Below are 15,953 nucleotides of genomic sequence, written 5' to 3'. Positions count from 1 at the left end.
CAAAGCCAACTACAGCATCCCAGCAAAGGCAACCTGGAGGTCATCATCACTCACAAATGTGAACTGTTCCGGACAGACCTACCTACTGACCTGGCCCCAAGTCTCAGACCCACTGCCTGATGTAATTCTACTGAACAAACTGAACGCATCACAACTGCCAGTATGTGTGATGAACAATGGCTCGCGGGCAGTGGGGGAGCTGCCTACTCACCTATGTAAGCACATATACACTTTCTGCCCACCAAGGAACGAGAGGAAGTGTATGGCCTGTTCAATCAACGCCACCTGTGCCAGTAACACGACGCTGATGGGCCTAAACTGTCGCTCCGACTACAGCTACCGAATGCCACTACAAACAAAGACTCAGTACCAGACAGGATGTGCACGGACGGCACCCAGCAGCAGAGGAACCAGAGTTTTGGCTGACTGGTACTTCCTATGTGGCAACAAGGCTTATCTGTCACTCCCTGAAGGTTGGGGAGGTCTGTGCGCCCTGGTGGAATTATCAGATCACGTTTTCTTCATGCAAAGTGTTGCACATCACCCAAGCAGCCGGCAGAGACGTGAAGTGGACATCGCCTCCCCCAATTCTTTCGGCATTACCGTGGACACTGGAGTGCCGGGAGAGTTTCGCATCTGGGGAGGAGGAGTGAAATTCTTACAGAGCTTGATCCCCGGCATTGGAGTTGCCAAGGTGCGGGATCATGTGGAAATCAACCGATATGCTCTGCTACGACACATCAACTTGACTAGGACCCTGGGAACTGCCTTAGCAGGAGAACAGCAGGCCATCAGAACGATGGTGCTGCAGAACAGACTGACACTAGACCTGCTAACAGCATCACAAGGAGGAGTTTGCAAGCTGATCGGGGAAACATGTTGCACTTTTATCCCTGATGGATACGAAACTGGAGGAGACATTTATGAAGCTTTGCAGAATTTGACCGCTCTGCAAAAATATGTCACTGACCACACACCTGGAGCAGCTACAGCACAAGGCTGGCTTGACTGGCTGTTCAGCGGTTCATGGCTGGCTGCTGTAGCAAAGCCATTTTTTCTTCTAGGTCTCATCATGATAGCACTGCTCATATTAGTGTTGTGTGTGTTGCCATGCCTAAGAGTAATGATTTCACAGATGATAACAACTACAATGACTGCTTATGTTGCTGTGCCTGAAGAAGAACAACATCCCGTTGCAATTCTGTTAGAAGAGAACTTGTACTAGCTGCTAATAAATGACGTGGTGATTAAAAATGACTTGTCAAGTGATCATGCACTGATTAAAACATTAGTAGGTTATGCAAGTTTTCATGCTTTTATTTTTTGAAGTCTTCAGTTTTAAACATAAAGTTTTCATTATTTTACATATAAAGTTTTCAAATTAAGGTTTGCATCATTTTAAATATAAGGTTTTCATCCTTGTATTTTTTGAAGTTTTCATTTTACATATTAGGTTTTCATCATTTTTAAATATAAAGTTTTCATTTTACTTTTCATCCTTTTATTTTTTATAAAGTTTTCGTTTTAAAATATAAGGTTTTTATCCTTTATTTTTTGTAGTTTTATTATTTTTTTCTTCTTTATTCCACTTGTTATTTCATTTACTATGATTTTCATTTACTATGTTTTTCTTTTTATTATTTTCTTTTGTTTTATTCTTTAGACCAAATGACTGCCATTTCTGCTATGCTGACATTTTGAAAATTTTGGAAATTAAAAAAATTGCCTAAGATACTTGATAAATAACCTTCATAGACAATTGTTGTACACATTTAAAATAAGTTAAAACAGGAGGGAATGTTACAGGAAAAATGATTCTATGTTTCTTTACCTTCTTTTAAATGTACAAAGATGCCTTTTGTCTGCCCTTTGCCTATGGTTAGATTAGTTTAGAATGATCTTTTTAGACTTTCCCAGCAAAGACATCTTGTTTCTGGGACATATTGTTTTAGATTGTTTTATCTCTCACAGCCTTCTCCCAGCTCTCTGCTGACGAGACTAGCGCCACATATGGAGTTGTTTATTTTATTTGTTTTGTATTTTCTTATCCTGTTCTCACTGTCTTTCCTATAAAAATTACCAAGCCACTGTGCATGGTGTGAGTTGTCCTTAGCAGCTCACCCGTGTACACGTTTGATAAAGAAAGTAACTTTGTCTCATTGTGTCTTTATTTCTCCTGGGTCTTTTACAGAGTTTTCCCCCAACAGTGTCCATCGTGCGTGGGAAGAAAACTTCTTTTTACAGCGAAAAAAACCCCTAAACTTCCGAGCAAGCACCGAGTAGCTACGACGTGATGGGAAACTCACAGAGACACTCGCGCGGATTCTTCAACTGACCGCAGCACACCTACACCAGGGTAACCCTCCGCCTACCCTGCTCCTGCTTTACAGGTGAAAATAGAGCAAAAGGACCGCTGAGTCTTTGACTTTATTTTCTGCTGTGTTTTACTTGCATCTGTTTGAAAGAGTGAGTGAAAACACAAAAAATATTTTATTTTATGTGCTGGAATGTGTAGAAAATAGGTTTAAATGTTAAACTAATTTATTCAAGTCAGAGAATGTTGCATATAATTAAATGTTTTGCTTGATGCATAAAGTTAAAAGATTAAAACTGATAAAACAAGTTAAAAAAAGAGACTTTTCCATTTGATTACATTTTGTATGATGGATTATGTAGAAAAAGTAGAATTGGGCTCAAAGATCTATCACTTTATCACCTCTTCAGGTTGTAAATCGTGTTTTTAAAAAGTAACTAAGTAACTAAGTAATTAATTACTTTTGAAAATAAGTAATCCGTAAAGTAACGGGATTACTTTTTGGGGGGAGTAATCAGTAATTAGTTACTGATTACTTTTTTCAAGTAACTTGACCAACACTGTTCCTGAGTCATCACGTCGTAAAGCGAGGCAGGTTTGTGGGAACGTGTTGTCAGCAGCAGCATGTGGGCGGGCAGTCTGCATCACTCCGGGTCAATAAACAGTCTTTTAGTTTCGGCTCACCGGACGTTGTGTTTTTCTAACTCTGCTCTTTCTCCCCTCTGACAAACACACGACTTATAACCGCATCATAGACCTGCTCGGTGAATCATCTCTATCGTGTCTGTTATAAACAAACCTCTAAGCTAAGAGCAGTCGCTTCACACAGTCAGAACCTGCCTGACAATCTTCTTGTTTTAAGCTTCTTCCGGTTTTAAAGTAACTCACTGACAGCTGTCACACTGTTAGTGACGGGCAACACAGCACAGCTGATAACAGTCATTTCAGCTTATTCACATCCGCCAGTGTCATGTATTGATATGGCTATGTCTTAAGGTGATGACCTTTGAACGGGACGTGGTTGTTGTCGGAAGGGAGCCCCGTTAAGTGGCTAGTTGTAAGATGGACAGTGTTCAATAAAGCAACATAAAGACCGTGCTTTATGTCCTGATTCAATTCAGAGTGCTCTGCCTAATTTAGTAATAAGGTGAGCATACAACAATGGCGACGAGGACGACACGGACCTGGATTTGTTTTTGTGAGAAGTAGACCCAGCGGCGGCACGGTGTTAGCGAGAAAAAAAAAACTTTTGGGCTAACATGGAAAAGTCGGGTATTCAATCGTTCGCCTGCTACACGGATCCAGCTACGCTCGGACCGAGATGGACGCGCTGGTTAACATCCTTCGAGTTGTTTGCTGATGGGAAAGGTCTTATTTTGACGGATGATGCTACAGACGCGATCAGACAGCGGAGACGCGCTCTTCTACTGCACATGGCCGGACAGGACGTGCAGGACGTCTTCTCCACTCTACCACAGACGGGAGAGGCAAAGGATTACAGCGCTGCGGTGACTGCGCTCAACACTTACTTTGTTCCTCAAGTGAATGCAGCATACGCACGCCAAACTTTCCACAAATTGTCCCAAACACCAGGTGAGACTGTGCAACAATTTTGTACACGTTTGAGGCGAGCTGCAAAAGACTGTGACTTTCAAGCTGACAATGATAACCAGATACGGGACGCTATCCTGAGTAAATGCACTTCTGAATATGTACGGAGAAAGCTGCTTGAGGAGGGTCCAGGCTTAACTCTAAATCGCACGTTAGAGGTGGCTTCACACTGTGAACGTGTGGAGGAGCAGATGGCGGCGATGAGCGTCACCGGGGAAAAGAAAGGAGAGGACACGGTCAGCCGGATTTTTACAGCAAAGAAAGAGAAGAACAACAGACCAAAAGGAAAAATGAAAGATGATAATAAAACAGAAAGACAGTGTTACAGGTGTGGTTATACTGACCACATGGGCAAAGATCCCAAATGCCCAGCACGAGGACAAACATGTCACAAGTGTAATGGTAAGGACCACTTTTCAAAAATGTGTCGTACAAAAAGACAAAAGAAACAAAATGTGAATGCTGTTGAACAAGATGATTATGCATTTACTGTAAATGATGATAATATACCTGAGAAACTTACCTTTTCTGTTGGGGGAATAGAGTTGAAAATGTTAGTTGACTCTGGAGCTACAAGTAATGTGATGGGAGAAAACATATGGGAAAAGCTAAAAGCTGAAAAGATAAAATGTCACTCATATGTACCCAAAGAGCAGAGGAATTTATATGCATATTCCTCAGCACAGGCACTCACGGTTAAAGGCGCATTCAGATGTGAAATCAAGATTGGTGACAGGACTGAAGAGGCTGAATTTATTGTGATTAGAGGTAATGGTGAACCACTCCTGGGGAAAAAGACTGCCATAAAGTTAGGAGTGTTGAAAATAGGTGAAAATGTGGCGGCTGTCACAGATTTAAAGCACACTCTTAAAGAAAAGTATCCAAAAGTGTTCAAAGGAGTAGGAAAACTAAACACCAAACAGATCAGCCTGTACATTGATCCAAATGTGAAACCAGTAGCACAGCCACTGAGGCGCATACCTTATCATTTGAGGGATGCAGTGGAGAAAAAGATCAATGAACTAATTGACATGGACATTATAGAACGTGTAGAAGGACCTACACCTTGGGTAAATCCTGTAGTGGTACTCCCAAAGAAATGTGACAAAGATATCAGAATGTGCTTAGACATGAGAAAAGCAAATGAGGCAATAATCAGGGAAAGATACCCCATACCCACTGTGGATGAAATCTTGCAAGGACTAAACGGCTCTGCAATCTTCACCAAACTCGATCTCAAGTGGGGATACCATCAACTAGAGCTTACCCCGGAGTCAAGAGAGATAACTACATTTGCAGTGCACAACGGAGTATACCGGTACAAAAGGCTAATATTTGGAGTCTCATCAGCTAGTGAGCAATATCAGCATGAGATTGCCAATGCACTAGCTGGCATTGAAGGAGTTGAGAACATCTCAGATGACGTAATCATACACGCGCCAGACCAAGAAACACATGATAAGCGCCTGCATGCTGTGATGAAGAGACTCTCTGACTGTGGCCTGACACTAAACTCAGAGAAGTGTCAGTTCAACATGGACAGACTCGTGTTCATGGGAATACTGCTGACACAGAAAGGCATTGGCCCGACTGAAGAAAGAGTGAGAGCTGTGGTGGAAGCCCGAGAACCGAAGAATGCTACTGAGGTGAGAAGCTTTCTTGGACTGGTAGGCTTCAGTAGCAGGTTCATACCACAGTTTGCTACACTCTCTGAACCACTAAGACGTTTAACTCGAAAAGAAACTATGTTTACATTCGGGCCAGAACAAAAGCAAGCATTTGAAAGACTAAAGACTGAGTTAGCCAGAGCAGGTACCCTAGCCTATTTTGACAAAGAAGCCCCAACCAGAGTCATAGCAGATGCAAGCCCTGTAGGCTTGGGCGCAGTGCTAATACAAATACAGAACGGAGAAGAGGTACCAGTGTGTACATTTAAAATAGGATGTCAGTTTTGACCTCTGACCTCACTTTTACATTTCACATCTGTCTTTCTTTCACGTTGACCCCAAAATGTGTTAAATCTTTAAAGTATTGTCAGGAGAATGAATGAGTTAGTTATAAATATAATGCAGTACAATATTACATAATAAGTTCAAGTCATTAATGTCCATTTATTTTCACATACTTATTATCCTACTCCAGTGTAATGTTATATAAAAATACACTATTCTTGCTTAAAAGTAAGCACTGCACAAACAGCGAGCTGCCTGAGGTTTGTGCTCTCAGAGAGCTTCTTGTTCTTTAGTTTTCACTGCTGGTTAAGGCTGACTGTGCCGTACTCTGAGTCTCTGTTTCCTGGTTTTCCTCGCCCTCTTTGATCACCTCACTCATGTCAACAGCAGATGTGTCGTCTTCCAGCTGTTCTGATGGCGGCTCTTCTTTTATTTCTTTGTTCTCGGTGTCGTCACCACGAGCTCTGCTGCGTTTTTGTGTCATTGTTTTCAGCTCAGTTTCATTCACCTTGGTGTCTAAACACAGAAAGGAAAAGTGTCATACATATACATGTGTTTGTGTGTTTGAATACAGCTTTCCTATTGAAATTTTTATGTGACCATAAAATACCTGTAACTGTGTTGGAACATTAAAATAAAAGTACGCATTAGTCAGAGCAATTATCATGCGTTTGTTGATTTATATTCCTGTTTAACCCCACTGACACTCCCTCTGGTCCCTCCTGCTGGTTAAGATCCTGTAATGTCTGTGAAGGTTCTCAGTCATCCAGGTCATCATAGTCAAAGAAGCTTGCAAAGAAAAGCGTCTGGACTTCTTTAAGTTGCTTGAAGACGTTTCACCTCTCATCCGAGAAGCTTCTTCAGTTCTAAGGTCAAATGGTGGAGAGTCCCAGATATAAACCTAGTGGGAGTATCCCCCACAGAGGGACAAAAGGACCCCCTGATGATCCTCTAATCGCCTGAGCCAAGGTGTGAAACTGGGTGTGGGCTCCAATCAGCCAGAGTTTTGGGTGAGTTCATTGTGAAACCTGGCCCCACCTTATCATGCAAGGTGGGGCCTTAAAGAAGTCCAGACGCTTTTCTTTGCAAGATCCTGTAATGTTACATTCATCCCTGAACCACAGTGTAAAAATACTGAGCAATCATAAACTGGAAACTGAGCAGTGTGAGAATAAAATATTCATTCAGGTAAGATAATGCTGAAATGATCACTTGTTAATTTCCAAAGTCCAGAGCAGCATTACTGTCCATGAACGAACATATTCAGACTCCTATAAAGGGAAACAAAGCTGACACTGTGCTCAATTTAGTCTCAGAAATTCAGCCTTTGAAACTCCAGAAAATATAGAGAAGGGAAACAAACGTGTGACGCACCAGGTTTTTTTGATAGCATGAAATTCCAAACGAAAGCGATAGCAGCGCCAACGTACAGCAGGCCAATGATCACGATGATGAAAGTGGCCGATGGTTCCTTCCTGACAGCAGAGCCTTAAAAGATAAAGAAATACAAGTTATTCCTGTAAAACTAGCTCTGATTTGGTTCAAACTGCACATGATGAGGGTGAAATAATAAAATAGTTTGTGAATGTGAGTCATTATTACCTGGAACATGTATGTGTGTCTCTCTGCTCTGGTTGGTGTTCCTCTGTTGGACTCTGCAGGTGATGTTGTTGCTGTGTCTCTTCTCCACAGTCACTCTGCTGCTGACAGTATAGAGGTCATCAGGACCTCTGAGGGTCTCTGTAGGTCCAGCAGAGAGGAGGTTTCCCTCACCGTCCAACCACAGCAGCTCAGGCTCTGGATACCAGCCTGCAGACTCACACTGTAACACCACCCTGCTGCTGTCATTTGACATCACCTTTATGACGGGTGTAGAGACTGACCCTGAGGAAGGGAGACGAGAGAAACCACTGAGCCATTGCATGCAGGGTAATTGGATAGACCTTTTTCAAAGCTTTTTCTTTAATTTCACCTCATTCTTCACAGTAAAAAAAGAGTTTGATGTCTCTAGATGCTTCTATAATTAGTAAAATCCATTTTTTAAAATAAAAATATTACCATTGTTACCTTGTGTTACGCCTCCAGCAGAATTGGTCTTTTAGGGTTCATATGCAAAAAAAAAGCCAGTTTTTGTCTCACACACTGAAACTTCTCCACTCCGTAGAGCTTTATAAGACGGGTCCTGGATGATATGATGAAGAGCAAGATGTTCATGACTGAGATTCTGAAAAGTGCCAAACAACTGCTCACAGGTCTGTTCACTCGTTTGAGGCTGAAGAGATATGCCAGAGAAGCAGAGGCCTGGAGAGTAAATAGGCTGCTCTCCAAATATTAGTCCAAGGTGTACTCTCAGCTTCAAGAGAAGACTAGAACAAGGTCTGCAAGAACATCTGGGAGAAGGGCACATCACACAACACTAACAGCAAGTGGGTGGTGGACCTAAGAGTAGACCACAGAGAGTCAGTCAACATCAGAAATGCAGACAACTAACAATGAGTCTCCAGAATGAAGAGCTGGACAGCATCAGGACCTGACATGTTTTATACATACTATTTCATAACAGTCATAAGATACTCAGCTGCAGTAACAAAATCATCACATGAGAAGATAGATGTGACTGATGTAAAGACAGATACAGATTATTATGCGTGCAGGATTCCACCCAAAGTCCAGCATCCTGGTGCTCTATGAGCAACAGAGAAATGGTGAGAATTCATGTGGCAGAACCACAATCCAGGATTAAACACGAACAATCCATGAATACATCAGGAAAAAGCCCCCCTGAGATCAGCTGCTTCAAGACTCCATCAGCTAGCTGAAGAGGACAATGAGGAGGAACAGGACAGAAACTGTCATGGACGACCAAACACCTGCATGGGATGTACCATCGACAGATTGAGGAAATGGCTGGTATCAAGAAATCCTACCAGTGGTTGGAAAAGACCACCTTACAGGACTGTACAGAGGCTCTGATCATGGCAGCACAAGAAGAGGCCCTAAGATCAGATCCATAGAGCTAAGACTCTACCACAGCCAACAGGACCAGAGCTACAGGCTGCCCCAAGGTGTCCCAGAGACTATCTGACACATAGCAACATGAGGTAAGGTACAAGCTGGGAATGAGCACAACCAAGTGTCTGAGATAGTGTACAGGAACATCAGAGGTTTACCTCTGCAGAAGAGAAGTGTTAGAAGCACCAAAACAGAAGTGACAGCTGACGGTCTCCAGAAGATCTCCTGAAGAGACATCCTTCGCTTCTTATCTGAAAGTCAAAACAAAAGGCTTTTACTCTCTTCAGCTCTCAGTGAAGCATGCTAACGGTCTGATATTGTGAAACTGATTCGGTAATATAGTTATTTCTAGAAAAAAAAACTTCCCTTTTACGTCCATTCTAAATTTGTTTTCTATTTTTTAATGAGTGATGTTCAGTCTTTATAAAAAACAAAACAAAATAAAGGTCATTCAAAAGATCATCATTACTGCATTTAATGAAAAGATATGATCAAAATTATTCATCAGAGATTTGGGAAATTTTTTTGTCAGTTCAAACAAAATGATTGAAGTAAACACAACAACACGTGTCTGAACTTTCGCTAAGTGAGCGCTCAAACACATTTTAAAGTTGTTTGTTTCTGAAATGTCACTCCTGGGTGAGGTTAGGAATGTTGACCGACCAGTAAACCAACAGCTTACAGTTTTCTCTCAGGCCACATCTCTGCAGACGCTGCACCAGTCTGTCGATCCACTCTCACTGCACTGCTATAAATAGAACGTTGAGATACTTGAACTTGTCCACTTAGGTGTTAATTTTCATTCCTCTCTCTCAACACTTAACTGCAATCTGCCGCAGAACGGAGGCTGAAACTGTCTGTAAATATTATAATCAGAACTGTGACATGTTTCCAGCAATGGAAAGGTTTCAGACCCTCGCTTAGACATCAACACTGGGCCTGAAACCCCACAGTCTCAGAGGTTACATGATGCACAAACCCTGTTTTATTTTTGATTCAATATGAACTTATCTTCATATGAATATAAGTTCAAAATAAAGTTCAACATGGACTGATGAGAACATATTTTATGTCTTTCTTTAGTCATCGAAATATGACTAAAATATGTCATATATGATTGGTCGTCCCTCCCTGAGTCTGCTTCTACAACAGGTTTTCTTCTTCTCCCTGTCACCAAGTGCTTGCTCATAGTGGATTGCCGGGGTTTCTCTGTATTATTGTAGAGTCTATACCTCACAATATAAAGTGCGTTGAGGTGACTGCTTAAATTAATTAATAAATGGATCAAATTAACTTAGACACACATCTTTCATGCTTTTATTCTTTGCCATAGAACACATTAGCATCTGTCTTTCACACCTTGCCCTAATGCTTCTGTTTTCATCACAGACCTCCACCCAGAGAGTGAAAGGCAGACATCAGCCTGTTATGGTGTCACTGGGATGTTGTAGGGCATCAAATTGAAAAAACTAAAAAGTGTGTCGTATGGCTCTCTCCACGCCTTTTCATATGATATATTACTCAAGATGGTTTCTTGAAATAATTTTCCAAGGTTAACTTTGACTTTGGGTGCAAGAACAATAAAGGTCAAGGTTTAAATGTTTAGCCAGCCTAGCTACTCATGACCCTGAAGGCCTAGTTTATTGTGGCAAAGTTTGAAGATAACGCATCTTGAAACCTGTGAACGGTGGACTATCAAACAGACAGAGCTGATTAATCTCACATTAATAATGATAATAAAAAACAAACAAATGTAAAACAGTCTGTGCTCATATTGCACGTGAGCACAGAGGGACACCAGTTTGCATCTTGTATCAGTAAGCCTACATATGGAAACATTTAATGTCCACTTAGGTGTTTCCACAATATCACACTGACACAACATGAAGCGAGACCACAGAGTGTAAGTGTAACTTTAACAAATGTAAATGTAAGATGTGCATAGTTAGAGTTGCTTTTAATTTAATGACGACCTCATGAGCTCGGATCAAGGATCGTGGCTCGTGTTAACAATGATGTCACAGTCCGACACAGGCAAGTGTGTACTCTGTATAACGTGATTTCTTTGCATGATTTTAGGTCAAATAAACAAACCTGATCCACCTTCAATCAGTAGAAACAATTTGAACCAAGACGAGCAAAAATAACAACGTAAGCGTGGGAATCTGACTCCACCCCAGGACGCTCTGTAAAGCAACAGGGTGGTTTTATAGGGTGGGTTTGTGTGTTATTCAGAACGCCAATAAAAGAAAAATATCTGGAAAAAGAAACAGTTCTGTGTTTTGTGTCTTTTTGACAAATTACTTCTAGTAAAAATCAAAGTAATGTGGACAGAAAGTCTGACTTTATAAGAGAAAATTTGTTGTTAAGACCATAATTCATATTTAAATATCGTTTTTAGAACATGTTTGTTTATGATGCTGCTAATGCTGAAACATGTCCGCTGTGTTCACCTGTTCATCGGTCTGCTAAAGCTGGACGTGCACCATCACACTCACCAGGAACTCTACAGCGAAACAGAGACACACAGACACATTATTATATATTAAAAAAGGCTTACCGCAGTGGTGCAGACTGTAACTCCTGTTGTCCTGAGTTTTACAGTAAATCGGTCGTTATAAAGTCGTTATGAGAGTTTGCTGGAGCTCAGCAGAGATAAAAAAAACAGCAGAAAGGCAGCACGTCATCGTCTTTGGGCTCTGCTGTGGTCAAACTGGATGCTCTGGTAAGTTGGCATCAGATTCTGAATGAAACAAGTTTTTACTTGTCTTAACTGCACAGTCTGGCTTCAGATTACACAAACTGTGAAGCGTTACTAACAGAGACTGCTGCAGGTCACAAATCTCACAGATGACACACTTACTGATCAGTGTGTTTTGTGTCTGATAATAAAACCATCAAATCCAGTGATCGCCGTCTCTGTCTTACACTGTGAGTCTGTTACCTGTGAGAGTGACCCAGCGTGCGTCACACTCTGATCGCCCTCGCTGTAATCACACCAGAGTTTTAGATCCAGCTTAACATTCTGCTGAACTGAAAGTAAAACTGCAAAACTAAAGCCCTGTACACATGGACATCATACACACCGCGTATTTTAATATTGCATGCAAATACTGTACATCTTGTAATTGGTGTGTGTGTGTGTGTGTGTGTATATTGTATATACAAATACATCTACACACATAGTTTACACTTTGGATTAGATGCTAAACTTCATTTCATTATGTTGTACACTTTTCAAAGACACTACATGAATCTAATCAAAGCCAGGCTGTTGCTCTTCACTCTGAGAAAGGTTGTAAGGTCACTTCCAAACAATCTGAAGTCTTTCTGCAGTGGAAAGTGGAAGCTTGCTGCCGACCCCTCACACCTCAGTTATAAGCTGTGACACTGGTTTGTGCACAAACTTAAATAAATGTGATTCTGAACTTCATCAGTTGTGCAGCACAAAGCACAACATGAAACTGGATGGTCGATAAACATGGATGTAAACTGAAGGCAATGACACACATGAGGAAAATAACACACTAGAAAAGCTGAAAGCACGTCCGTCTGTTGAGTCGCAACAATCATTAACTTCCTAACATCCTCCAGATAATGCGGAGGTAGCTGACAGACTCAAAGAAGCAAACGCATAAGGAAGGTCACATGACTCATTTTACATTTCTGAACTTCCTCTTTAAAAGTGACCCACAGGCTGACGTGCACTCTGCTTTATCACAACAGTCAGATCTGTGGTTCCCTCCAGTGGGTAAAGCCTTTACCACACGATGCAGTGTGTGAGTCTGGAAGTGCTGCGAAACAAACTGCAGGGTTTTTAGTTTTTTCTGTGACGTCACTGCAGTTCCCTCATAGATGAAAACTCCTGAACACATCACAAGTTTGATGTTTTCCGTCATGTGATGATGAAGTGACGGTGAGCACAGAAACAGAGTGTCAAACATGTTTGGAGTCTTCTGTGTCTCACGTCATGCATGTTATGGCGTCAGCTCCTCGAAACATTGGATGCAGCATGAGAGCTAAAGTTCTGTTTTTAAGACAAACGGTCGTCAAATTTGAGCTTTTTTCTTTGAACCACTTATTCTGTACTTCTGTTTCTTCTGTTTCTTTTCCTTCTCGTCTTCTTTGATCTCCTCAGCAGCAGATGTGTCGTCTTCCAGCTGTTCTGATGGCGGCACTGCTTTTATTGCTATGATCTCAGTGTTGTCAGCAGGAGCTCTGGTCCATTTTTGTTTTGTTGTTTTCTTCTCAGTTTCAATCTCTTTGGGGTCTGCACACAGAAATGACAGAATAAGGAGGATTCTTCCTATTAAAAGGGAGTTTTTCCTCCCCACTGTCACCAAAGCATTTGCTCATAGGGGTCATATGACTGTTGTGTTTTTCTCTATGTATTATTGTAGGGTCTACTTTACAATATAAAGCACCTTGAGGTGACTGTTGTTGTGATTTGGTGCTGTATAAATAAAATTGAATTGAATGTGTTTGGTTGTTATCAAAGACTTTTATAGAGTGGAACAAAGGTGACACTCTGCTTAGTTATTTCAGCTGAGTATCATAAATCCGCAGTGTCAAAAAACATTGTCTGATTATTAATGAGACGGGAAACAAACGTGCGACGCACCAGGTTTTTTTGATGGTATGAAATTCCACACGACAGTGACAACGGTACAAATCCACAGCAGGCCAACTATCACGATGATGAAAGTGGCCGATGGTTCCTTCCTGACAGCAGAGCCTTAAAAGATAAAGAAATACAAGTTATTTTTGTAGAACTAGTTCTGATTTGGTTCAAACTGCACATGATGAGGGTGAAATAATGACATAGTTTCTGACTGTGAGTCATTATTACCTGGAACATGTATGTGTGTCTCTCTGCTCTGGTTGGTGTTCCTCTGTTGGACTCTGCAGGTGATGTTGTTGCTGTGTCTCTTCTCCACAGTCACTCTGCTGCTGACAGTATAGAGGTCATCAGGACCTCTGAGGGTCTCTGTAGGTCCAGCAGAGAGGAGGTTTCCCTCACCGTCCAACCACAGCAGCTCAGGCTCTGGATACCAGCCTGCAGACTCACACTGTAACACCACCCTGCTGCTGACATTTGACATCACCTTCATGACGGGTGTAGATGCTGACCCTGATGAAGGGAGACGAGAGAAATCACAGTAATCTGCTGCACTCAATTTACAAGAGAACATTTGGATATCTACTAACTGTGTGTGAGATTATCAATATCGTAACTTTGAATTATTTGAAAAGACTTTGAAAAGACAAATAATGTCACATATTCCAGAAAAATTTTAAAAGATTCTTTTGTGCTAATAAACTTTGACAGTAGGAATTAGTCATAATAAAGTTAAATAAAATAATCTTACCAACAATAAGATGAACATATGACCTTTGACCCAGCTTTGGAATGAGACATCTGTACGGTCCTTGATCAGACAGCTGTACTTTAGAGAGAGTCAGTGAGATGTTTCCATGCTCCGGTTTATAAAAGGACAGGGAGGTTCTTCCAATGTACGACGGCTGTTTCAACTCCACATTTTCTTTATTTTTCTCCCACATGTAGATAAATCCTGGTGTCAGGTGAGTTCTCGCCCACTCCAGCTGCAGCTGTGAAGCATCCACAGGAGTTTTCAGGAAACAGGGTAAAACAACATCATCACCCAGGAGAGCCACTATTTGCTTTGTTGGAGCTTCCTGAGAATAACCTGCAAAGAAACACATCAGATTTGATTTACTCCTGTAGGATTCAGATGAAAGGCTGATTGAAGCAACACCTCAGACATGGATGGATCTCTGCAATGATGAAGTCTAAAAGAGTCTGTTCTTTATTTAAACTCAGAGAGTAAATGACACAAAGAGCAACAACAATGCAAATAAATTACATTTGTACCATTATGTTAGTAATTTGGTCCCATTTTTCTGTGTTTTTTATTGTGTAAAGAGTCTCTCTGTGTACATGACCAGGGCTCGACTCTTTCATAATCTGAAGATGAACATGTGTTTTCAGCCTGTAATGGTGTGTTATGCCTCTAAACTTACCTCTGCAGAAGAGAAGAGTTAGAGACAGGGCAGCATTAATGAAGGATGAGAGTCGAAGTGTAAAAAGTCCAGAAATCTGATAAAGAGCCATGATTCACCTCTGAAAATTAACAAAAACAAATGCTCTTTATCTCTGTCTTACAGGAAGCACCAGCACAATCCTCTGAAACATTAAACATTACAGTCTTAAATATGAAAGCTCAAATTAGAAAAAAAAATACCTCAAAGAAACACTTTTGGAGACACTGGAAATAATTTCTTCTTTGTTCAAAGACTTTCTGTACAGATTTCCTCTCTGGTGCTCTTCTTCACCTGCTTCCTGTTCCCACAGCAGCAGAGAAAGCTGAGGGTTTGTGTGAAGATCAAACTGAGCTCCTGAAGAGCATTGCTCATTACTGTGAAAATTAAAAAGAAAAGCAAGCTTCCTGTTACTATTTTCTCTGTCAAAGAAACCAAGACAACAATGTGTTTTGTAACGTAGCTTTTTCTAAACCCTTTAAAATATCAGAAAGTACAGGTGACAGCTCCTACGCCTCTACGTGTACTTCTGGGTTTTCATGGCTGATTGGATTTGAGGATTGGCTTATTTACACTCATTTGGTTAAATGAGATCGTTCAGATTTTTGTAAGTTTTTATGCTTTTCAGATTTTCTTTTGTCTGTTTGGGTCTAACAGAGCAATACTGAGCAACAACTGTCTCTCACTGCAGTTTTCTAGTAACTCCTCAGAAGGAGAGTCAACAACTCTTCAACAAAGTCTAACAATGTGGACACAAAATGGTACAGACTAATCCATTAAGGTCAATTCTACAAAATGGTGCGAAATTCAAAACCTGGTAAAAACTGGAGTCTCTCTCCAAACACTCACTGACTTCACCCGTAGTCTTCATACAACTCTAGTGGTGGGTGTTTACTCACGCAAGCTAAGTGGCATTAGACAACAGTGGAAATTCATGAATGTGATCTTGAGCGAAATGCTCAAACCACTTTCTGTCACAGTTTTTTTTTTTGGTTTTCTGAAAC

The 15,953-nt window shown here is 41.1% G+C and overlaps 2 protein-coding genes and 1 long non-coding RNA gene across 3 annotated transcripts; all 3 read right to left on the bottom strand.

Annotated features, from left to right (window-relative positions):
- Positions 1–5,857: 5,857 nt before the first annotated feature.
- LOC113018983 (butyrophilin subfamily 1 member A1-like) lies at positions 5,858–11,591 on the bottom strand. Its single transcript, XM_026162448.1, has 5 exons — positions 11,450–11,591; positions 9,048–9,140; positions 7,480–7,761; positions 7,252–7,365; positions 5,858–6,393 (listed from the first exon to the last, which is right to left on the bottom strand). Exons 2-5 carry the CDS (start codon positions 9,124–9,126, stop codon positions 6,167–6,169), a joined length of 702 nt encoding a protein of 233 aa, XP_026018233.1. The 5' UTR covers positions 9,127–9,140; positions 11,450–11,591; the 3' UTR covers positions 5,858–6,166.
- A 1,332-nt stretch (positions 11,592–12,923) lies between these two features.
- Positions 12,924–14,275, bottom strand: LOC113018985 (butyrophilin subfamily 1 member A1-like). The gene is made up of 4 exons (XM_026162451.1): positions 14,259–14,275; positions 13,739–14,020; positions 13,511–13,624; positions 12,924–13,159 (listed from the first exon to the last, which is right to left on the bottom strand). Exons 2-4 carry the CDS (start codon positions 13,998–14,000, stop codon positions 12,939–12,941), a joined length of 597 nt encoding a protein of 198 aa, XP_026018236.1. The 5' UTR covers positions 14,001–14,020; positions 14,259–14,275; the 3' UTR covers positions 12,924–12,938.
- Positions 14,276–14,378: 103 nt separating this feature from the next.
- Positions 14,379–15,290, bottom strand: LOC113018987 (uncharacterized). The gene is made up of 3 exons (XR_003271900.1): positions 15,153–15,290; positions 14,932–15,031; positions 14,379–14,597 (listed from the first exon to the last, which is right to left on the bottom strand). It is a non-coding gene; the product is annotated as an uncharacterized LOC113018987 (long non-coding RNA).
- Between the last annotated feature and the right edge of the window lie 663 nt (positions 15,291–15,953).

The sequence above is a fragment of the Astatotilapia calliptera genome, chromosome 3 (genome assembly GCF_900246225.1).
Source record: "Astatotilapia calliptera chromosome 3, fAstCal1.2, whole genome shotgun sequence".
NCBI lineage: Eukaryota > Metazoa > Chordata > Actinopteri > Cichliformes > Cichlidae > Astatotilapia > Astatotilapia calliptera.
This window is presented reverse-complemented; position numbering and strand designations above follow the sequence as displayed.

Excerpts from the sequence above, each read along its gene's own strand:
- LOC113018983 (XM_026162448.1), bottom strand. The coding sequence starts at position 9,126 with ATGTCTCTTCAGGAGATCTTCTGGAGACCGTCAGCTGTCACTTCTGTT. Across the intron at positions 7,366-7,479 it reads GACACACATACATGTTCCAG|GCTCTGCTGTCAGGAAGGAA; the intron begins GTAATAATGACT and ends TTATCTTTTAAG. Across the intron at positions 6,394-7,251 it reads CATGCTATCAAAAAAACCTG|ACACCAAGGTGAATGAAACT; the intron begins GTGCGTCACACG and ends TTCTGTGTTTAG.
- LOC113018985 (XM_026162451.1), bottom strand. The coding sequence starts at position 14,000 with ATGAAGGTGATGTCAAATGTCAGCAGCAGGGTGGTGTTACAGTGTGAG. Across the intron at positions 13,625-13,738 it reads GACACACATACATGTTCCAG|GCTCTGCTGTCAGGAAGGAA; the intron begins GTAATAATGACT and ends TTATCTTTTAAG. Across the intron at positions 13,160-13,510 it reads CATACCATCAAAAAAACCTG|ACCCCAAAGAGATTGAAACT; the intron begins GTGCGTCGCACG and ends TTCTGTGTGCAG.